The sequence below is a fragment of the Patagioenas fasciata genome, chromosome 6 (assembly GCF_037038585.1).
Source record: "Patagioenas fasciata isolate bPatFas1 chromosome 6, bPatFas1.hap1, whole genome shotgun sequence".
NCBI classification, from domain to species: Eukaryota; Metazoa; Chordata; class Aves; order Columbiformes; family Columbidae; genus Patagioenas; species Patagioenas fasciata.
This window is the reverse complement of record NC_092525.1, coordinates 15,903,022-15,925,828: the sequence shown is the minus strand read 5'-3', so window position 1 is coordinate 15,925,828 and position 22,807 is coordinate 15,903,022. Positions and strand designations below refer to the sequence as shown.

General features: G+C 51.7%; 2 protein-coding genes across 5 annotated transcripts in view; both read left to right on the top strand.

Moving 5' to 3' along the window:
• Window positions 1–9,898, top strand: part of RXRG (retinoid X receptor gamma) — a 38,890-nt gene extending 28,992 nt beyond the window's left edge. For all 4 annotated transcript variants that reach the window (XM_071810029.1, XM_065842304.2, XM_065842305.2 and 1 more), the window contains 8 exons: window positions 1,573–1,717; window positions 2,191–2,370; window positions 5,642–5,802; window positions 6,505–6,634; window positions 7,347–7,479; window positions 8,248–8,339; window positions 8,513–8,618; window positions 9,456–9,898. In XM_071810029.1, the coding sequence (XP_071666130.1) occupies window positions 1,573–1,717; window positions 2,191–2,370; window positions 5,642–5,802; window positions 6,505–6,634; window positions 7,347–7,479; window positions 8,248–8,339; window positions 8,513–8,618; window positions 9,456–9,603 (1,095 nt within the window). In that variant the 3' untranslated portion in view covers window positions 9,604–9,898. The remainder of the gene's footprint in view (window positions 1–1,572; window positions 1,718–2,190; window positions 2,371–5,641; window positions 5,803–6,504; window positions 6,635–7,346; window positions 7,480–8,247; window positions 8,340–8,512; window positions 8,619–9,455) is intronic.
• Window positions 9,899–16,734: 6,836 nt separating this feature from the next.
• Window positions 16,735–22,807, top strand: part of LMX1A (LIM homeobox transcription factor 1 alpha) — a 44,155-nt gene continuing 38,082 nt past the window's right edge. The window contains exons 1-3 of the mRNA XM_065842417.2: window positions 16,735–16,981; window positions 17,260–17,375; window positions 17,972–18,158. Coding sequence (XP_065698489.2) covers window positions 16,752–16,981; window positions 17,260–17,375; window positions 17,972–18,158 — 533 coding nt within the window. The 5' untranslated portion in view covers window positions 16,735–16,751. The remainder of the gene's footprint in view (window positions 16,982–17,259; window positions 17,376–17,971; window positions 18,159–22,807) is intronic.

Genomic DNA, 22,807 nt, shown 5'->3' with positions numbered 1-22,807 from the left:
TGGGTAACATTTTAAACTGTAAAAGTTCCTCCTCTTGCCAAGAAGAAGTTTCCAGGGTAAAAACAGTGGCTGAAAACTTGTGGGAAGGAATGGGTCAATTTCTCTTTTCCTCAAGCCAAGTTTGGATGTTGAAGTATAAGAATTTGGGACTCCTCAGTGCCTGGGCTGGATCTCTGCTACAGAGAGTGAACCTCTGGGTCATTTTTTTTCCTGTACACTTTCATTTTCCAGTGCAGCAAACCAATTTCTACTGGATAATTTGTATTTTCAATGTCATCAGAATGTTGAAGCTTTGAAAATGAGGGACAGGAGTGTGAGAAGATGAAAACAGGCTTCATCTTTTTGTTTTTCTAGTGACAGGTCCAAAATCCCCATGGGATGAACCCTTCTTGTTCTTTGCTGAAATTCACTGTGGAAATATTACACTTTTTCATGGGAGACAGTTTCTTGGAGCAAACAGAGAACTTGCAAGAACATGCATGAAATCAAGTGGTTTAAATATTATGGAGACTGTAATGAAGGCTGTAGCTGGATTTTAATGCAAAGCTCTTGCTTGGAAGATGAAATTGAGCTGATAAATTGGGGCAGCTGTTAAAAACAAGCTCAGTGAAGAAGAGACCATTCTCAGCCCTTGAAGCATGGCAGTGATTTGATGGTGGTTTTGGAGACATGTTGCTCTGCCCAGACAGCTTTTGACAAGATGTGGTCCATGGCCCTTAATCCTCACTGCCCTGCCGACAACAGCTTGAAAGCAAATAGCAATAAAACAAAGCCCTGGGCAACATCAGGCTTTGGTCTCTAATCGATGTCGGTTTGTAACCTTTAACTTGCAACAGCCATGAGCAGCCCCCAGGGATCTCAGCTGGGGGCTCTGGGCTGTTCGCCTGCATCTCACTGCAGCTGATATTTTTTTGGATGCTCAGCCTGCTCCCTTTCTTTTAAATCTGGCAGCTCTGGAGTCCGCTTCGTTCTCCAGCCTATGATAGTGTTTGTGAACCTGAGTCCCAGGGAGTACCTAAGATGCCCGTGTTTTCATGCATTTATGCAGATTTGCACATCATGAGGCAGGGAAGCTAACCCACTTAACACTTTTTTTTTTTAAAAAAAAAACAGTATTACAGCTTTCCCAGCCATGCAGCAGTGCAGATTTAATTGCAACACGTTGCCTGGCCACAAAGCTCTTCCTTACTAAGCTGTTAGTGCTGGAGGCCACAAACAGCTGGTGATCACCATGCTCTGATGAAGTGGGCAGGGTCCCACCAGCCTTGTCACGTGGAGGCTGTAACTGAGCAGCTGAGGGATGCTACCTGCCCTTTTCCAGCTCTGCTTAGTCTTGGCTTTGGTTACAGCATCAGGGCAGGGTGAGAGGCAATATCTGCTACCAGGCATCTGCTTAAACCCCTCCAGCTGGATTAATGGAGAGATGTCTGCCTGCCCATGGCAGCCCATGGAGTTGCCTGTGGGACAAGCCCAGCAGGAGCAGTAAGAGAAGGGTCAGCTCTGTTTGGGGATGGTTTCATTGAGGTATGAGTCTTGACGCTCTAACCTGTCTTGTGCTTTCTGCTTCTGCAGCTCAACGTCCTGAACAATGTTAGCAGCTCGGAGGACGTCAAACCCTTGCCAGGTCTCCCAGGGATTGGGAACATGAATTATCCATCCACAAGCCCGGGATCCTTAGCCAAGCACATCTGTGCCATCTGTGGGGACAGGTCCTCAGGTAGGAGGTTTTCTTTCTTGGGGAAGGCTTTGTGCAATGAAAACTCCTCTGACACTCTGAAGTGAGGCTTGCACAGGAGCGAATGCTGAGGAAGCTCACTGGGGCATGCTGGCATTGCAGGATTCACAGCTGCCTCGGATTACCCAAGGGCAGGCTGTCTGTTTGGCAGAGTAGTTGCGCTGTGTCCCCAAAAGAGCAAACCTAAAAGCCATGCTCTTCTTCCTTATGTGCATAATCTCATTTTACATTTTGTCCTCGTTTATCAAAGGTAAATATATCAAAATCATCCTGTGACCAGCAGACTGCTGCTGGTCACTATTCCTGGCAAAGAGCCACTAAAGCTAAGTCAGGCCTGCTGAGGTGATGCTCTGCAGCCCATTTTTTCCACCTTTAGGGTTGATTTGAGCTCTTTCATGCTGGAGGGAATGGCAAATGCCTGTCTGCCCACTGACGGCCTCCCCTTGCCTCCCCAGGGAAGCACTACGGGGTGTACAGCTGTGAGGGCTGCAAAGGCTTCTTCAAGAGGACGATCCGGAAGGACCTGATCTACACCTGCCGTGACAACAAGGACTGCCTCATCGACAAACGCCAACGCAACCGCTGCCAGTACTGCCGCTATCAGAAGTGCCTCGCGATGGGGATGAAGAGGGAAGGTGTGTGCAGGCTAGTGGAAGGAACAGGCTTATAGAAATTTTCCTTACATTAATTAGGGTAAATCTGGCTATTGGTGGCCCTCCAAGGGTGAAACATTCCAGGAACCCACACTGGCAGCTTCAGGGCATTTTTGACCTCATTTTGTAAAGGAAGTGAGGCTGATGGGGAAGCTCTTACACTACTTTTCTTCCTGTCCCACCTAATTACACGTAAGGGTGACTATTGAACCTATTAATTGATTTTTGACCCAACCTTGCCTTTAGTTAGTGACCATTAATGGCCTGTCCTGGAATCCCTGAACCCTTGTAAACCTCCTCTGTGGACAGCACGAGCCAGTGAGGAGTCCTGCAGCCTGATTGTCTCTTGTGTGAAGAGCAACCTCCTTTTTTGTTTTCAGCTTGCTGGCTTCATTTCTCATCAATTCTTGTACTGGAAGATAAGGGTGAACGATTTATTTCTATCTTTTATTTCTCTGTTATTTCCACTCCTAACCTCACCTCTGGAGATGAGCTCTGGTACAGCTCACAGCCTGTGGTGTTTTTGTGCTGCAGGAGGGAGCTGTATGGATGCAGTTCATGCAGCTTCTTCTATGCTCTGCATGCACTTGCTGTAACCCCCAAAGGACTCTGTTTCTTGCCCAAACCACCTAAGATGTTGATCTGGAGCAAGGATCTGACCTGGGGCAATTGGACTTAGAGGGGTTTTGCACTGGCTTGAAGGAAACTTCCAAGAGATGCTGAGAGTGATATGTGTCTGTGGTGAGTCCTGCAGCCCTGCCTCTCTCCTACACAACCCTGGATAGTGCAAAGGTCTTTGTAAAAGCCACCACCGAGTGAGTTTCTGCTGCAGGGAAAAGCAAGCCCAGTGGCATGGTTGTTTGTCTGTCCACCTCTGCCCCCTGCTGCTCCCTCCGTGGTGAAGCAAGGACTGCTGAGCTGGATTGTCTCCTAAATTATACTGACAGATGCAAGGTCAGGTAGTGACAACTAGCATAGCGTTTAAGTTGTTTTGTTTTGTTTTTCCAAGATAAAATAACTGTGCTGCTTCTGGGGTTGAATGCTAGCAGGCCGTGTAGCTGTCCCTTTTGGAGGCCACGCTGTCCCCCTTCAGAGCTGCTCCCTGTGCAGGAGCTCAGACTGTGCAGGGCAGAGCCTGGGGAAGTAGCTGTAGCACTGGGCACAGGCTGAGCCTCGTCCTGTTCCCTGTAGCATCATCAATGCTGTGCTGCCTCAAGTGCTTAGGGCAGCAGGGGACTGTGAAATGCCAAACTTGAATCGGAAACCTAATCCCAGGCACAGCTCTTACTTCCAGCTGGGTGCAAAGTGGTTCAGAGGACCAGGGCATCAATGCTGCTTCCCTTGGTGGAACGTGAAAATGTAAACCTCAGGATCTTGGATCCTGTGGGGGGTTGGCTGCAATAATCACAGGAGGCTTTTGGGGAGCTGCAGAAACTGGGGACAGATTGCAGCTTGAGCAAGGAATCCTGGATGAGTTTGGGGGCTGAGTGATGGGACTGGTATTTCCTTTGCGTGCTCCTTTTTCCACTAAGATTTTTATGACCTTAGAAACACTTTCCTGGCTTCTTCTTGTCCATTGCCCTGAAGAGGACAAATGCCTCCCACAGCTGGCTTGTGCATGTGTGTCCTGTGTTTCCCTCCCTCACCAGTGCGAGACTGGATGCCCCACTGAGCCATCTCCTTGGGTCCTGCCAGTTGCCCAGCAGCTGGACAGTGCTGGGAAGCACATCCTCCCAGCTGGGAGAAACTTAGGGAAGTGCTGAATGTTACAGAGTTGGTCATGAGTCTCAGTGCTGAGGAACCTCCTGTGGTTTGGCCCTGCCTCTGGGAGCACCCTGACATAAGCCAGAGTAAGGCAAGGCTGATGCAAGGGCTTCTTTCCTGACACCACTGCAAACAGCAGAGCTGTAAAGACAAATGGGAAAGAAATCTCCTGATCCAAGTATCTGGCCTAAATGCTTGTCACACCTTTGTTCCAGCAGCACTTAACCTAATTGTGAAAATGGGGATCAAGTTCTCCTGCTGGCTTACAGTGGGCTTGCTGAGCCAGTTCCTTTCTTGGTGTCCCCTGGTGTTTATGTCCTCTCTTCTCTTAAACGACTTTTTATCCCTCAGCCTTGATGGTTTTCGCACTCCTCTGGACACTGTCTGGTGCTCAGCTAACAGGTGGGGAAGCTGTTCAGCTGTTGAATAGTGAAGCACCAATGTCTGCATGGCAGGGCCAGCTTTGCAGCCAGTTTCTCCCCCGCTGAACCTTTCATTTCAGGTGTATAAATGCCTGCAGCTCAGTACAGGCAGTTCTTTGAGCCCAGGCCAGCTGCCTACCTGTCCCTTAGGGGTTATATGGCACTTTGGGCACCTGCCCAGGCTCCTATGGGGAAGTGATGCTACCAGGATTGTAGCAGGGTTGGTGTCTTGGGATGAGCTAAACTGATGCCACCTGCTGGTCACTTGCCTTTTTTTTTTTTTTTCTTTAGAAGGATTTTCTTATTTTTCTTTGGGTTTTCTCAAAGAAAATTGTGCACCCAGGATTTCTGTTGATCACAAGGATACCATGTACACACATCCTATGTTGGCATGTCATCCACACACTCAGCAGCCCTGGGAGTTAACAGCTGAGGTGTGGGGAGGATTTAAGTGACTCTGTTCCTCCAGCCAGGAGATATTTTGGAAAATCTACAGAGATGTGAGAAGAGATTTGAAGGTGTAGGGGCAATCAGAGGTGCTGGGGTCTGCTCTCTAACAGGGTGGGCTGGGAAGAGAGGTGGTGAAGGGAGAGGTAACACCAGGGCTGGGCCAGGCTGGGTAAGTGTTTGCTCAGGAATGAGTCGGGCAGTGTGTGGATCCAACTGGGGATGAGCGACCATCCAGCCCTGCCCCTGGGTTATCTGGCTGCTGCGGGACTGCTGGAAGCATGCAGTGAGCACAGCAAACCTCAGTGTGTGGGTGCTGGGTCCCTCTTGGCTCCTCCAACATGAGTCCAGGCTGCCACCTGCAGGCATCAACTCCTCTTTATTCTGGAGCTTCACAACCTTTTGTCAAATTTGGAGGCCGCTGATCTACAGCAGCCCCAAAGTTATTGGGGTGGTGGTGGAGGCAGCCATTTTAATGGATGTACATCTGAAATACTCATTTCTTTTCTGCTTTACCCCTCCTGATGGGGTTTCTCATCCCTTCTCCTAGAGGAAAGGGAGCCCCCCGTGAGCAGGTAAGTGTTGCTGTGAATGTAAAGAGACACTTTTCTGTCCTGCAGCTGTGCAGGAGGAGAGGCAGAGGAGCAGGGAGCGGAGTGAGAATGAGGCCGAGTCCACAAGCAATGGCAGCGAGGACATGCCTGTGGAGAGGATTCTGGAAGCTGAGCTGGCAGTTGAACCCAAGACGGAGGCGTACAGCGATGTGAACACAGAGAGCTCGGTAAGGGACACTAACATCGTTTGCAGCTTGAGATGAGAGCCTTAGAGACACGATTTGAGAAGGTAAACCCCATATGAATGGCTAGCATTTTGCAAGGGGTTTTTGCTTTACACCAACTAAAAATCACCAGCAATTTTTCTTTTGAAGCTACTCAGAATGACAACTAGAAAACAGCCTGTACTTTATTTTCCTAATGCTTTTCTCCAGTTCCCTTTGGTTTCAATGAGTGGATAAGGCAACAGCTGGATGCTGGAGAGTCTGAGCCCTGTGCTGACTTCCACAGTTGCACAGCCCAGTGACCGAGACTGGAATAGAGCTGGACACAGCAGCTTTACTGCTGTGGTTTTACTGGTTTGGATAAAACTGCTGTTCATGCCCATTGCTTGATGGCTTTTAGATGTGCCCTGGGGACTGCAGCTTGCCGTGCAGGACTTGTTCTGCAAAAAGCAGCAAGCAAATAGAAAAGTTTAGCAACCAGCTGATTTAGCTGGTTGTAGAGGGGATAGTAGTAGTAATTATGTTCTCTTTCCAGTAGTGCACAGCTGAGGTTATTGGCAATTTGATTATTTTACTTGTGGCTCTGAATATTGTTCACTTGATCCAATACTGTGTGAAGTGCAGACAGTGATTATAAAATATTTTACATTGACGATTTCTCCTCTTTTCCTCCGCTCTTTTCATTTCAATATTGTTTTTTATCAGACAAATGACCCTGTCACCAACATATGCCATGCGGCTGACAAGCAGCTCTTCACACTCGTCGAGTGGGCCAAGAGAATCCCCCACTTCTCTGACCTGACACTGGAAGACCAAGTCATTCTCCTCCGGGCAGGTAAATGTCCCCCACCTGTGACCTCTGTGGCTGTTCTTGGTCCCTCCATCACTTCTTGGGGCTGTGTGCTGTGCCAGACAGGCTGGGTGGTGAACAGGACATCCCTAGCTGATCCATCACTGCTGCCATGGGGTGATGAACCCATCCTGAGCCATGATGAGCAGTTGGCAGGGGCTCTGGATGGGGCAGTGAAGTATACTCTTTGTTCCTGTCTTCATGCAGACATGTAGGAGGGCTTGGGGACAGTGACCAAATGTCTTTTTAATGTGATTCCTGTAACTGTAGAACTTACTATGAGGGGGGCACATTAGTGTGAGATGTGCAAAATACAGAGTGTTTCAAAAAGATGGACCCGATTTGAAATCAGTATAGCTTTGAAATTGGGTCCATCGTTTTGAAGCGCCCTGTAATGTAAAGGGGTTGCTGATGTAAGGAATATGTTTTTTTAGGAGCAAGACCCAGCATCTTTCCCCCTCACCCTCCCCTTTTCTTTTTTTCTTGACACTTTGAGTCTTTTTCTGCACCTCCCTTGCTGCTGGTCAGGGTCTGACACTCCTTGCAGCATTGGCAAGGGCGCAGCTGGTACCTGGGGTCCCATCTCTCCTGTGGGCTGAGTCTGAAACCATCAGGGAGAAACCAGCTCTCCTGTTCCATGTGGGATGGATTTTTTTTGCTGAACCGCCTCTTGTGTCCTGCACACTTCCTCTTTCAGGCTGGAATGAGCTGCTCATTGCTTCTTTCTCCCACCGCTCCGTGTCAGTGCAAGACGGCATCCTTCTGGCGACGGGCTTGCACGTGCACCGTAGCAGTGCTCACAGTGCTGGTGTGGGCTCCATATTTGACAGGTACGTGGCCTGTTCTTGTCATCCCCTGTCATCAGTGGGCAGGCTGGCTCTGCCTCTCCCCTTCTGGGAGACATGTCCTTAGTGAGAGCTAGAGCAAACCTGTGGTGATTTGGCACAGAACTAGCTTAGAATGAGGACAGAACACTTGACTGGCTTAAAAACCAAGAATGGGATGAAAACACCTTGGAAAGGAATTTGCAGCTGCAGAAGCAGATCCTTGGTTGGGTGTGCAGGGAGAGGAATGCCTCTCTGCCTTCTATCAAAGAGTTTGCTGTAACTGGATCTAGAGCTAATACTGATCAGCAAGAGCTTTAGCTGGCAAAGCCTTAAACCCCAACTTGCTTGCGTAACGGCTGCACATGTGCTGTCTGTGCCATGCCAGCTCCCTGTCTGGCAGGACACGCGCCACCACTCTTACACAACTGGCACGTTTAAGGGCAGTGCCCTTTTTGCACAGTGAAATGTGGAGAAAAACCCATGTGGTTTTCCCCAGGTGAATGCAAATTCTTCTCCATAGTCCAAACAGAGCACAGAGGGCGCGTGCTGGGCAAAGTGAGAATGGGAGTGAATTTGATGCTCAGGTCCATGAATGCTGCTGATGCACACATAGAAGAGCAGTGTGCAGGATGGCTGTCCCTCAAAGCTACCTCTTCCTGCAGAGAGGAATTGGGGACATTCCCAGGACTGGTCCCAGATGCTTGGCAACCCCCAGCCTTGCTGTCTGTACCTGTCTCTGATCATCTGCCCACCCTTGTCGCCCACATGCAGAGTTTTGACAGAGCTGGTGTCCAAAATGAAAGACATGCAGATGGATAAGTCAGAGCTGGGGTGCCTGCGAGCCATTGTCCTCTTCAACCCAGGTAAGTCTGAGGCCTGGAGCAGTTCAGGTGACACTGCAGACAGGTTTGTCCCCATCCCTGGGTACATGAGTTCTTGAGTCCTTTCCCACCCATGCAAGCAGTCACTCTAGTGGCAGTGGAAATGTCTCCTCTGCAGTGATTTCCTCCCTATCTGTATTCTCTCCCTTGTCCAGATGCCAAGGGATTGTCCAGCCCCTCAGAAGTAGAATCACTGCGGGAGAAGGTCTATGCCACACTGGAAGCCTACACGAAGCAAAAGTACCCTGAGCAGCCAGGGCGGTGAGTGTCCCCAAGCAAGACAAGCACCTTAAGGCAGCACAATTCCCATCATGGAAAGAGACTGAGGCAGAAGTGTCTGCACCAGCTCTGCTTGAGCCACCCTGGGCCAGAGCCCTGGAGCAAAGCAAGGACAGGACACTAGTCAGAACTGCCAAAGCAGCCCAGTTTCCCACAGGCTGACCTGTGCTCTCAGTGCTCAAATCCCAGGCCAGACCCTTTGGGGTGCTGGCGAGATGCAATTTTCTTGCTATTCAATCCAATCCTACCCTCTGCTGGCCAAGCTCTCGAAACGCCGGCAGCTGTACCTGTCCCCATCGCCACCAGCCAAGTGATGTGCCCACAGCATCTTCTGCTGTTTTTGGCTCTGGATGTGACTGCAGAACACTGTGAGCGGGACGTGGGGAGGGGAGTACAGTCTGCCTGCTGCACCCCCTTGCAGCTGTGCCTTGAAACGGGAGGCAGCAGCTGGCAGAGATGATGCTGAGGGGTTATGCACCCTCTCTGGGGACTGAGGATATTTGAAGGCTGTTTCAAGAAGGCTCTAAATAGCACCATGGAGGTGTAAGTCGCTAGTTGTGGTCTTGGTGAGAAAATCTGGTGTATCGTCTTTTTTCTTTGAGTTTTAAAAATGCTAAATTCTGTTTTGAAAAGATAAATATTCCCTCCACACATGTGGAGAGAAGTGATTATTTTGAAAACATAAGGGAATCTAAGATGGAAAGCTCCCCAAGGCATTTTTTGGGAAGATTTGGGCCTCTGCTCCTGAGCCCACAGGCTTGGAAGCACGTGAGGGGGGGCTAGTGCCTCCTGTCTGCCTCTGACTCTGCTCTCTTCCAGGTTTGCCAAACTCCTTCTGCGCCTGCCAGCGCTACGGTCCATTGGGCTGAAGTGCCTGGAGCACCTCTTCTTCTTCAAGCTGATCGGGGACACCCCCATTGACACCTTCCTCATGGAGATGCTGGAGACACCCTTGCAGGTCACTTGAGGGTCTGGCCCCACGCTGGCTGGACCCTGCCCCCCCATGTCCCTGCACAGCCTCCCACCCCGCTGCTCTGGGCCTACGAGAGCTCAAGAGAAGTCCTCCGCCCTCTGCTCCTCCTTGGTGGGATTATTGTGTTTTTGTACAGCTGTAAATCACCCCCTCTAACCCTCCCTGGCCTAGCTGTGGGGAGGGTCACAGGTCCTCCAACCAGCTAACCATTCCCCTGCTCCTCTGTACAGATAATTGCTTTAAATTATTTTTTCATGCTCAATAAAAGCCAACGAAACAAATAAAATAATGTATGAGAGAGGCGCTGATTGGAGCTGGCAGTGCAGTTTTCTCTTTTGCTGCACTCACAGGTTGGGATGGGGCTGAGGGACCCTCCAGAGACCCTTGGGCAGCCCAAATCAGGGCGGGAGCATCACTCGGGATATCGCTGGTTGTGCTAATGGGCACAGTCCTCTGGCCACGAGAGGACAGTTGTTGCTTCTTGCTCCTGCTAAGGAAAGACCTGGAGAAACTTGCTGCTTTGAACCAGAACATTTCATTCTACCATCTTAAAAAGAAAGTCTTGCACTCTTTGAATTTTTCAAGTAATTATAAAAGTGACTTTTTAATGTGCTTTTTCTTTTCTGAGCTAGTCCAGCCACTGAGGGGAAGAACCAAAGTACATCAGTATTTTGGGATGACTCAAAACTGGCAAGTTCATGGATAATTTTCATTTTTGTGAAGCCTCGTGGATCCTGTTCTTGGGTTTTGTTTTTTTTTTTTCTGTAGTTTTGCAATGGCAACAGGCTCTTCAACCCAAAATGTGTAATTCTTACCTCCATAGGTGAAACTTACAGAGGGGGAAGGCACAACACACTCTGACAAACCTGCCTCAAATGTCTACCTGGTCTTTCGCCTGCTCAAATGGCGCTACTGGAGCTTCCCCTCGCAACCGAGCTAGCCAGAGCCAAAGGAGTTAAAGACATGAATTTGTTCAAAACGCGGAGCTTATCCTGATGGGAAAACATCCTCCCAGGAACCCAGCAAAAGCGCCTGTGTTATTATTCATAAAACAGGTGTAGTGTTAAGTGATCTGCCCCTCCTGACCCTCTCAGCAGACAGTGCGGTGAGATGCAGCCGTGCTTCGTCTGTCCGTGTGACAGATTGCAACGCTGCCGCTCGGCGACTCCAGGAAGTTCGAGGGAAAGGAGTAGTGACAACAGGAAAGAAAGAAGGATAGAAATGAAACATTTTGTTAAAACTCCCACATGTGGACATGATTCATTCTCCAGTATTTCACTGCATTTCAAAAGAGGTGAAAAGCACTGGCCAAGAGGATATTTTTATTTGAAAAGGTAATTTTTCCATTGACAAGGAGGTGTTTAAAGACAGAAAATATTCAACCTGCTCATTATAAAACCTTTGCTAGAGTTTGAGAGTCTGCATGCAGACCGTGCTGGGGTGGTAGCCACACCAGACTGGTGGTTACCTCCAGCCTGGGCTGTTCCAGGCTTCTCCCTTCAAGAACTGTGGGCTTCTAAGAGCGGGTCCCCCACCTAGGTGGCTTGGGTTTCTTTTCTGCTTATAAAGCCCTCGATTTCTCTTGACCACCCTGCTCTCAGGTTTGATGGTTTAAATTGAGGAGGCTGGTTGGCAGTAGCAGGCTTAGCAAGAGAAGGGCTGCAGGAGCTGATGTCACTGTCTGAAGAAGAGAGACCATCTGGTATTAATGCTTTTTGTTGAAATGTATATAGGAAAACCTGAGGGTGTTGCCATGTCTGCAGCAGACCTCTTGCAAAGATGGTGTCTGAGTGCTATTTTGGCTTTGGCTCTGGGGTGAGCCAGCTGGAGAGGATGTGGTACTTCCACACCAAGAGTGCTGTCTCAGGAGCTCACAGGCTGCCCTCAGCACACAGGTGTTGCAGCCATGATCTTCAGTGTTCGCATGGAGCTGCAATGTCAGAGTTTAATCTGGCCAAAGCATCCAAAGTTCTTTGGGCCATGTTCAACCCCCTCTGTTAGAGGTTTAATGCAGACAGAGAGGTTTTATGTAGACACCGAGATGCCTCTTGGTGGCTTAATATGAGTTCCTGATGAGGGATTCAGAGTCCCTGATATTCTGCATTGGCATAAGAGCTCAACACATGGGCAACAGAAAAAAAATAAACTGGACAGAAGAGTGGGATCCAGCATGTAGCACAGATGGTCCTGCACATGCCCACTGCAGTCAGTGCAAGTGGAGCTTGGCAAGTCCCATGAGCAACTCACTTGACTGTTTTGATGCTGATCTCGGTCCACTGCCTGTGAGCAAATCCACACCGCTGCCTGCACTATCAACAGTCACTTTTTGACCTTGGAAGGGATGGGATATGATAACCAAGGCTGGGGCAGGAAGTCTCCAAGTGACTATTTGTGGCTGTTGGACACCCCTACTCTTTGTAGTCTACCTTGAGACATTGGAGAGATGGTCCTTGTAAATAAGAGACCGCTTGCTCATCTGAAAGCGTCACTAGCAGGTGTCTGTCCTGCTAAAAGGAAAGTCATCACTGAGCAACTGAGCTCTACTTGCAGTCATTGAGGACCTGAGTTTCAATGATCTCCTGGATTTGGTCCTGACTCTTTGATTCCTTGTTGATGTTGTGGGCCTCTATTCAGTGGTGTCAAAATGCTGCCCAAGAGCAGCGCTTCTCCCAGCCTTGAAAAGTATGAGGTGAGTCTCTACAGACACCCTGAGGAGCAAATCACACAACAGTTAGTAATGTTAATAACTCACTGGTGCAGTTTTCCTTTGGGGTGAGTTGCTGCAGAAAAACAGCAGCTTGGTGTGGGTGGAGCTTGTCCAATCTACAGCCCTGCAAAAATCTATTTTTCATAAAACAGTGGAAATCACAATCATGGATAAGCCAAAGAAAGCTGCTGTCCTTGCATGTATATTGAGCCCCACCTTATATGGAGTTATAGCTGCACAAAGAATTCAAAAATAGCACTGAATAACTCAAAAATCAAGAAATACTGAAGTTTAAGTTCCTTCCAATGTGGTTATTTTTCCTTGCAGACATATGTCATGATGGTGCCTTCAAAATCCAGGCATCAGGCACTTTTCAGGCATAATGAGGAGAGTGTAACAGGGTCCAGCTACCTGCCCTTTCTACTGAAACCAGGTTCCTTCTGTCTCCTCTGAATATTGCTCTTGCCAGATTCCAGTTGCTGGGTCTCACCACCACTTCATCTGAAGATCCAGTCATTGGTTTCCCCATGAAAACCCTCATAGCCTCAGATTAAGCTCTGACTTTTTTTCCTCTGCTCTGGGAATGTCTGGTGCAAAGCAAAGTGTCATATTCTCTTTCCCACCATGCATCACATCTCATGAGCTTTCTGCACTAGCAGCATGTCTCCCCACCACAGACAAACTTTTAGTGCACAGGCCAAACATTTCAAAGCATGTATTAGTTCTGAGCTTCTCGTTCTGAAGTGCTCCGTGGAGAGGACTTAAAAAAATAGTGGGTTTAGCCACTTATGATGAGGACTTTGGAAAATGCAAAAATTCTTCATCTCCCTTGCTCATGCTAAACTGGATTTGTTTCTCACCCAGAATTCAAGCTGGTGTGTTTTCCTGCCCTGTCTTCATTTGGGTTCTCTAGCAGCTGCTTCAGTTGCTACTGAAGTTCAATAATGACAGTTCTGGATTGGGAATAAAAACATCCCAAGATAGAAAAGTTTGAGCTGGTTTGCATCCAGTTGAGCTCTGGGCTCCTTCCTGAATTTGTTGATTTAAAGGTATGTCCTATAGACCTGAAATGACTTTTAGACACTGATAGTGTGACTCTGACTTGAGTGCCACCACCACCGGCCTTTCCTCAAGGACCTCTTGTCTGGGCTGCACACTGGGTGGCCTTCACCATCATACCCCAGCTCCCCTGAGAAGCTCTTTTTGCTGCCTGGTTTCTCTGTCTGTCCCATTTCCATTCCTCCCAACTCTCCCCTGTCACATCAAAGGCACAAGTGGGAAGCTGCGGGAGGCTGTGATGACTTGGTACCTCCTGAGGCAGCAGAGGGTATGAAGAAGAAGAGGAGGAACTAGACAGATGAGGAGGCATGTGGGGCTCCCCAGAGCTGATGGTGGTAGTGGGAAGCAGTGTATGCATCCTCCTGCAGGGGATGATGGCTTTTATTTCATGGTGAGGTACAGTGTCTTGGAAAGCATGACACAGAAAACCACTGATAAATCCCCAAGCATTTGTCAGCATTAGTGGACAAGGTTGACCTGTACCTGTGTAAGACCAGCAGCTGCCAGTCCATACCTCTCACCTCTCTCCCTGTGCCCCCTGTGCAACGAGCTTTACCGGAGACAGGCTTGGTTTGGTGCACTTCAGTGGTAAAGGGAGAGAATTTTATCACCCCAGAGATATTTGACAGCTGATGCCTAGAAACAGCAGTGGCAGTGGTGGGAAGAAGAGGATGGTGTGCTCTTTCCAGGGGTAAGAGGTGGAGGGAGATGTCTCTGAGTGGTGTGCAGGGCTTTATCTTCTGGATCAAGTTGGTTTCAGGCATTAAAGGCACCATGATGATGTTGGCTAGCTGGCCCAGTGACTCCTGTCCCAAGGGAGGTGGCTGGTGTGTGTGTAGGGGAAGCACAACTCATAACCACTCTCTTCCTTGGTCTCCTGTGTGCCTTATTCTGGGTCCAGCCCTCCTTGCTCCTCCATGATTCTGCAATTGCTTTGCTGGGCAGAGTTAAGGTGATATTGCAGGAGGGACCTGGCTCCGTGCCATGTGGAGCTGTGACTGTGGCTACCAGGCCTTGGAGCTCAGTGCTGCTGATCTCCTTCCAGCAGTGAATGGTGTGGACCTGCTGGTCCACCCAAGCTGTTTGGCACAAAAAATGAGAGATGGGCAACCTCAGCAGGGAGATGTGTGGCTTATTTTCCACTGCTGTTGGCTTGTTAATTTGCTCAGCAACTTCTGTTAAATGCTGCTTTTCCCAGACCACCTGGCTACCTGCAGACCCTACAGCTTCTCCTCTGATTTAATTCTTTTCAGCTGCTGATGCTGTGGGCTGCTGCACCTAATTCACCCCTGGATGAGCTAATCATGAAAACCTGGTCCTCAGAGACTGCCATATGCTGGCTGAAATACTCCCCTCCCATCTTTTGCAGGGCCATTGCCTGAGGTGAAGATGTGCTTTGGGAGTGAGGGGGTGTAGGGTGTATTTTTTGCATATTGTACTGGTTCACCTGGTGACCACCCTTTACATAAGACCAGGTATGCTCCAGTGATCTGTGTGGGAGCTGGTGTGTAAATCTTGCTGCAGCTTCCTTGGTGTTATGCACTGGGGCAATCCCTCAAGCTTTATACTTTGGAGACTGAGCTGGGAGTTGTTCATGAAAGCTGTGAGGTAAGGCAGTTTCCAGAACCCTCCTGGAGAGGAGGAGAAAGGGAAATGCCACTGGGTGAAAACATGTAGAGGGAATGACTTCCCTTCCAGCTGTTCCTGCATCAAACCAAATTGGGTGGGCAATCTGAGCATATAAGCAACGTGCCCTGTACAGGGACACAGTTTTTGCAATGCTGAAGGATGGCACTCTCACCCCACGGAGCTGAACCTGGCTGTGTAAGAAAAATCTATCACCCTGCACAGCTCTGCAGATGGGATGGGATAGGACGGTTGTGCTGGTTTGCACAGGGAGGAAGGGCAGCATGCAGTGCCTGGAGCCCCTGGTCATGCTGCCATCCTTGCTGGGCTGGTGTCTTGGCAATGTGGCTCTGATAGATCTGGCTGCCCAGGAACTTGTCTGGAGCTGCTCAGAGTCCTTCAGGAGAGACAAAAACAGAGTCATCAGAGCCCTGTGCTTCCCTGCTGCAGCTCAGCATTCCTGGATGTGAGGGATCAGAGCTGCTTCATGCTAACCAATGCTTTTTTGCCAAAGCTCCCAGTGTAGTTACGCTGGGATACAGTGAGGCTGTCCCAAGACCCCATTTCTCACTTATGTGTGATTTTGGCAGGGTGATGATCCACCTATGCTAACCTGTGGCCTCTGTCCTTCCTACGAGCTTCCCAAAGGGCATGACCTTGGTCTCTGCATCACCCACGTCATCTGTGCGTGGAGAACACTTGGTGATGAGGATGCCCCATGGAGAGGCTGGGAGTGCTCCTGGTGCCAAGGTCACTGGTGAGCACAGGAGGTGAGGCCCCTAAAAACCTTTCATCCTCCGACAGCCTGTAGTGGGTCCCTTGCAGTTTTGCAGCCGTTTCTTCCCCCACCAGCTGGAGAGGGGGAATCCAGCTCTCCCCCGTGCCGGGAGAAGCCGGGGCCCCGCTGCCCAGGCTGCTCCCACAGTGGCAGGTACGCGGCCCCGACCCCGCTGCGAGTGGCTCCGGACCTGCGGAGCCCGTGAAACTCCCCGAAAAATAGCGACATCCCCCCCACGCCCTCCGGGCAGGAGGGAAGGGGAGAGCCGGGCGGGACGGGAAATCGCCGGGGCTGCGGGAAGGCTCCAAGTTTCAGCTTCCCCAGCCGGGCGGGATCTTTCCTCCGCGGGTTTCCCCTCCCCGAAACCGATGCGGTTTGGCGGAGCCGAAGCGGCGCTTCCACCGGGGCCACCTCCCCCTGCGGCTCCGCGGTACCGGCTCCCGTAGCGGACCGGGCCCAGTTCGGCGCCAGCGATCACCGGCGACGAGCCCTCCCGCTTTCGGCTTTTTTTCTTTTTCCCCTTCCTCTCCCAGCACTCATTTTCCTTCAGTACTCTGGAGAGGCAGGAGCCAGGGGCCCGGAGCGATGCGCAGCGCGGGGGAAGCACATTCCACCCCGGGGACCGGCTTTCCCCAAAACCTCCCGGCCTGGGCTTCCCCTGGAAGGGGGAGCTGATTTCCAGCCGGTTTCGCTACCAGGAGGGCCGCGGTGACGGGTCACCCCTCTCTACTTCTTTTTTTTCCCCTCTTCTTTTTGGCTTCTTTTCTAAGAAAAGAAGAAAAAAAGCTCGGCAACGGAGCCGGGGCTGCCCGGCCGTGCCCCCGGAGCCGGGCAAGACCGCCGGCCCCTCGAGGCGTGGCGGGGCCGGTGCCTGCAGCCAGGCAGGAGAGCGGGGAGGAAACTTATTTCGAGTGGGGTGGAGAGGGGAGGGCAGGGGGTGGGGGTCGGGCAGGGAGGTATCAGCTCCAGGAAATGTGCCTTGGCAGCAGTCGGACGGGCGCTTCCCCGCAGGTTGGTGCGCTCCGCTTCGGAGCCGTCCAGGGCGCCGCGGCTCGTTCCCCACCCCGGGCAGCTCCGGCGGGGGAGGCCGAGGGAGGCCAGCCCAGGGAAGCAGGAGCCGCCGGAGGACCCTCCTGGAGCGGTGGCTGCGGAGATCTCTCCCGCCGTTTCCCCGCAGGAAGGTACCGCTGGAGCCGCCCCAGGTAAGCGGCTGAGCCCCGCCGACGGCAGCCCCGCATCCTCCAGTCCCGCTGCCCCGAGGAGCCCGGGGGCTTGTGGGACGCTGAGAGCCCGCCCGGGGCAGCGGCTGCGAAGCCGGAGTGGGGGGTCCGGAGGTGTTTCACCCGTTCGGCAACAGGGAGGGAGGAGGGGAGCGGGGCGCCCCGGGAGCGGGCGGGCAGCCGAGGCGGGGAAGCCCGGGCCGGGGATGGCGGGGCCGGTGGCCGGGGCTGAGCGCGGCGTGTCCGGGTTGTGTTGGCAGGCGGGCGGTGCGGCCCCTGCGTACGGCTGGGCTCCCCACCATGCTGGACGGGCTGAAGATGGAGGAGAGTTTGCAGAGCGCCCTGGACCCTGCGGCTCCTTTCTCCTCACTGCTGGGTAAGTCGGGGCACAGCGCTTGCCCTCCCGGGGACCCCCTGGAAGGGACACGGCCGGGCGGGCTCCGAGCGATGGGCACAAGGGGGTCCGAGGGGACCCGGGGGCAGCTCTTCCCCCGGCTCGTACTTGCCTGAGGCTGCGCTTCGCCCTTCGCCCCTTCGCCCGGGGAGTGCCCCCGGCGACCGCCTTCCCGCTCCCGTTTCGTTCCGCTATTGCATTAAATCGTGTGTGCTCCCCCAGTCCGCCAGTGCAACGAGGGCCTTTCCTTCGTATCGAACAATAAATATTTTATTTTGTTTTATTTTTCTTCGTTTTAATCTCCGTTTCATACAATCGCCATTCCTCCAAGCTGCGGCTCTGCTGCTGTCTTTCTAAAAGGAACGAAATTGAGGGCGTTGTTTGCCCCCCGGAGCTCCCCTAAGGCACAGGTCCCCACCGGATCCTGGAGCAGCACCCCACACACCCCCCGCCCTCCACCGACACACCACCCTGCGTGGGGGAAGCGAAAACTGTGGGATCCTCCGTCCATCCTGTGCCCGGTCCGCCTCCCCATCCACCTCTCCCTCACCCACCCCTGCCCTGGGTCATTCCCGCAGGCAGAGCGGCGACCCCGAAGTCGGTGTGTGAAGGGTGCCAGCGAGTCATTTCGGATCGGTTCCTGCTGCGCCTGAACGACAGCCTGTGGCATGAGCAGTGCGTCCAGTGCACGTCCTGTAAGGAGCCCCTGCAGACCACCTGCTTCTATCGCGACAAGAAGCTCTACTGCAAACTGGACTATGAGAAGTAAGCGTCCCCCTTGCCCCTCTCTGCTCCCGTCGCTCACAAAGCCCTGCCAAAAGCGCAAGGGGCTCGGTGTCCCCTGGCAGCTCCCCGCTCCCCTTGCCCCGCATGTCCCAAGAGGTGACAGCCTTACGGTGCTGTGTGGCCAGTTGTGTTTCTCCCCCACAGCCTCCTTGCACCCCTGGTTCTCACCTTTTTTGAGGTGTTTCGTTGCACTTGGTTTGTACCTTGGGAATTTAGGAACCTTTTGTCAGGAGCCTGCAAACCCCCCTCAGTAAGCCTGTGGCTGCGGAGGGACAGTGCAAATTGTTTTCCTGTCTCTTCTAGCTTTATTTTCCTATGAAGTGTCTGCAGGAGAAATGTTATATCCTCCCTGACCCAGTCCTGGATGGGGCTGTTTTCCTAATATCCCCACAGGCAGGGAAATGCTGTTGCTCCCCATGGTCAGATGGGGAAACTGAGTCACTCGGCAGGGACCAGGGAAGGCCCTGCTGAATTTGGAGCATTTGCTGTGGCACACCGGAGGCTTTGCCTGTGTCTGGGGCTGTGATGGAGTAGGAAATTGGATGTAGGTGGTAAAAGCTTCCAGCCCCAATACTTCCCCTTTGGCAATTGTGGGTCTTATGAGCAAAAGATAATGAGAAAATTATTTTTCTTCTTTTTAGAGAAAAAAAATCTTTCCGTTGGTGATGGGTAGATTGCTGTTGAGTCTTTCCTGAAGCTGCTTTCATTTTTTCCTGCTCGTCCCGCTCTTGCCGTCCTTGCCGGACCCCACTCCCTGTCCGAGTTTCCAAGCCGTTAAATTTGTGTTGTCTCCAGGTTAGGTGTTTATTGCGGAGGGTGTAGATGGAGGACTGGATCCCTTACTATAACGATAGCATGTCTGCGGGAACCCCACGATTTAATTCCCATGTCGCTGTTTTATGAGAAAACGGTCATTGCCGATGGGCTCGTCCCTGGCCTTTGGTGGATCGGCAAGCGTGCTGCGGGCTAGCCCTGCTCCAGGCCTTTTTAAAGTTTTTTCCTTTAAGTCCTGTATTGTGGGTCTGAGTTTAATCACTATGGATACAAGGCAAATTGAAAGCAGAATTTGTGCGCGTGACCTTGTTTTCAAATATTTACGAAAGAGCGGAAGAGTTAGCTGCTGCGAGAACCGAGAGAACTGTGTTAAGACTCTTTTTTTTTTTAGGCAAAAATTTGTTGAGCTTGGGTGCGCTGCTTGTTTGCCTGTAGAAATTTGACTACTGGTTTTCATATTTTTGCGACACAATTTAATTCACATTTCCCACTTTATTGGTGACTCTGTTTGGAGCATTAAGGGGACATTGGGGTAAATATTACCGCAGAAATGCCTTTCCAGCTCGCAGCACGCGTGGGTTTTACCCTCTGAATGTTCGACTGCAGCTTTTGAGTACTTGAAGCCGACTCCAACCTGAAACCCTCCTCCTATGTCCCTTGGCCGCGAAAGAAATCGGTGCCACAGTTGGCTTCTTGCTGTGTGCATCTCGCTGTCAGGATAGAAAACGATGATTGCAAAAAAAACCCAAAGTCACAAAAATTTCCTGGGATCTGGCGGTGGCACCGTTCGTCCTGCTTATTTCTCATCTGCATTTGGGTTGGTAACTTCTGCTTGAACCAGGGGGAGGTGTTCTGTGGCAGGCGCTTTCCCCAAGGTTAGATGGTTTTAACCATGAACTGCTGCCGGCCTCTTCCCCTCCTCCCACCGCCTGCCCCTTCTCTCATGTTGTTGTCCCCTTGAATTTTATTTTATTTTATTTTATTTTATTTTATTTTATTTTATTTTATTTTATTTTATTTTATTTTATTTTATTTTATTTTATTTTATTTTATTTTATTTTATTTATTTGTTTTGCCTGGGGCTGTAGGTCAGTATTCCTGCTCCCTCATTTTCCCTGGTGGGGCCCTCCGCGGTGCCGATGCTGTGACTCCTTACCTGTGGACAGCAAGGATGCAGAGCAGAGTCCCGAAGAGCTGTTCCCTTTGGGCTCTGCTGACCTTTACATTTGACTCTGCATTTAACAAAAAAATCTCTTTATTAGCCAAACTGTCCATCCTGTCTTTGGGCTGAGCTGTTTTCCCAGTCCTGGGTGCAGGAGCGTGGTGCCGATGCCGATAACGGGGCTTTCAGTGCGAAACACTCAGGGGAAGAGCTGCTGCTTTTAGACTGAGCTAATTATCTCAAGCCGGGAGCTGGTTAATTATCATCAGCGACTGACACTCCTTGATTTGCAGTGCGCTGGTGTGAAGCGACCGATCGTCCCTGCGGCACCGGCGGTGGCACCAGCGGAGCCGGGCTCCGGGGGCCTCTCCGCCGACACGGAGCAGCGGCGCTCGCTGTGCTGGGATGTCTGTGTGGGAAATGCTGGTGCTGGGGAAGTGGTCGGGATCCTACCTGACAATGTCATGGTGTGGTGGTTTCTTCGTATGTGAATGTATTTTATTTTATTTTTTTTAATCAAAAGAAAGGATTTATTTTCCAGACGGTGACTGTTGGAATGTTCTTCCAGAGATGAGTAGGTGTGGTATTTTCTGACACGTATCTCCGCTCTCTGTTTGAGCTCCATTTGTAACGTGGCTGCAGAGGGTTAACGGCAGAGCGTGAGATGGCAGAGTTATGTATGTAGTTATAAATACACCCGTGGAAAGTGTTACGGACAGTTTTAAGCGAACATCTGACTTGTTGGACTCTAGAAATTGAGGAATCATTTATTAAAACAGATGTTTTACATTTATTGGTCTTTCATAAAGAGGAAGACCTGGGGAGAGGATCTGGAGAGGGATGGATTAAAGACCGGGGATGCCAGGCCAGGTCTCAGCATCGCTCTGCGGTGCCCAGTGCCATGGCGCAGTATCTGCGGGCAGTTTGGACCATGATGCTGGCTGGGGACTTGGGGTGTTGGGGGTCGCTCTTGGACCAGTTTCCCCAGCACTGGTGGGGAGGGATCCTAGGGAGAGACCGCTCGAGCCTGCACCCCTGGGACAGCGTCTATTTGGGGCAGAGGACGTTCGTTACGGAACATCCTGAATCCTGCAGCAGCCCCCGGCTCTTGTCCAAACCTGATAAGTCTCAACTATGACAAGGTTCAGGCTTCGCCCTGGCTGGCTCCCCCACTGCAGAGCGGTCATGGGGATGTGCCCCAGCTGTGGGGCCCCTGTGTTACTGACCAGGGGAATGGGTCTTCCTGGTGGCAGATTTTGGGGGCCTGCAACATCAAACCTGACTGTAAATGGGGAACGTGTTGCAAGTCATTGGAAGAGTGAGGCTGGTGAAGGGAGCTGCCCTGGGGACTCAAAATCCACATGAGGATGGGAACGGCTGAGCCCACTTGCCCAGAGGTGTTTCACAGTGGGCTTGCATGGGACTAGCAAAACCAGAGCTGTAGGGAGGACCTAGAACTATGAGAACACCTCCATCCCAAATCCCCACGGTGGGCGATGCCGGTGCTGTGCAGAAACCCCACTGGCTGGTTCGGGGGGCTGGGAGCACTGACAGCGGTGCGGTCATGACGGGGGGCGCAGCTGGGGAGCGTGGTGACGGCGGGACGGCTTGGCACGTCCCCAGCCTCGGCGCAGAGCCCCGGCCCCAGCCCCGGCTGGCGGGAGCAGATGGCCAGCACATCTTGGAGCAGGGCTGGCATGTGGGCGCCGGCAGCGGAGGGGCGGCCGCGGCCCCCGAGCCATTGCTGCCGTGCCGGGCTCCCCGGCCGAGGGAGGCAGTTGTGTGATGCTCGCCCTGTCTTCACACGCTTGATGGCTCTGTGCTGTTGCCAGCTTCTGCGCCGTCGTTGCAAAGCTCCCCCTGCTTGGCGGGCGCTCCAAAATCCCCTGCTCCCGGAGTCATGGGGTTGCGTGGGTGCCTCCACCTCCTCCTCTGTGAATTAAAATGAGGAGGCACGTCCAGCAGTGAAGGGGAAAAAAAAAATATCCTCCTAAGCTCTGAATACGCACGAAACAAAACATGTATGAAGAAACTTATTGGTGTTGGGTTTTAAAGTTGCACCCAGTTGCCTTCATATGGGGGATGAGCCTGGATCCCCAGCAGCGTGGTCCATCAGACCCTGCTCAGGGCAGCGCAGCCTCCTCTCGCCCGCCAGAGCCTCGTCTGACAGCTGCTGCCGTAGAGGAGAGAAGGGCAGCGGTTTGAAGCATAGTGGTTGTTTATCTTGCTTAATGTGGGTGATGAATGTAATTGCACAATTAGCTGCAAACCGTGGCACTGCATGCCCAGCCCGGAAGGGTTGTGAAGGGGGATAATCCCAAACGGATTGAATGAATAAGGTGATGCTGATGCTGAACTCTGTAGGGCAGCCTGGTCCCACAGGCTGGAGACTCCCTATGCTCTGTGGGAGTTTGTGCTGGTGATACACAGTCCTTTGCCTTCTCCAGCCCAGAGAAATGGGACTTTTTGCTTCTCTTGTGGGTGATGGGGGAGAATGATCCCTCCAGAGAGCCATGGGTGGGTCAGCCCAGCTACAGTGCAACATGTCCTCTAAAGGTCCTTTTCCCTTATTGTATGGGATGCTGTGGAGAGGACAGTGGTGACTTGGGCTTCTCCAGCTGACCAGGGACTGGGGACAGTTAGGCTGACCTGTACACAACAGCTCTGTGTCATGATGTCCGTCTTGCCAGTC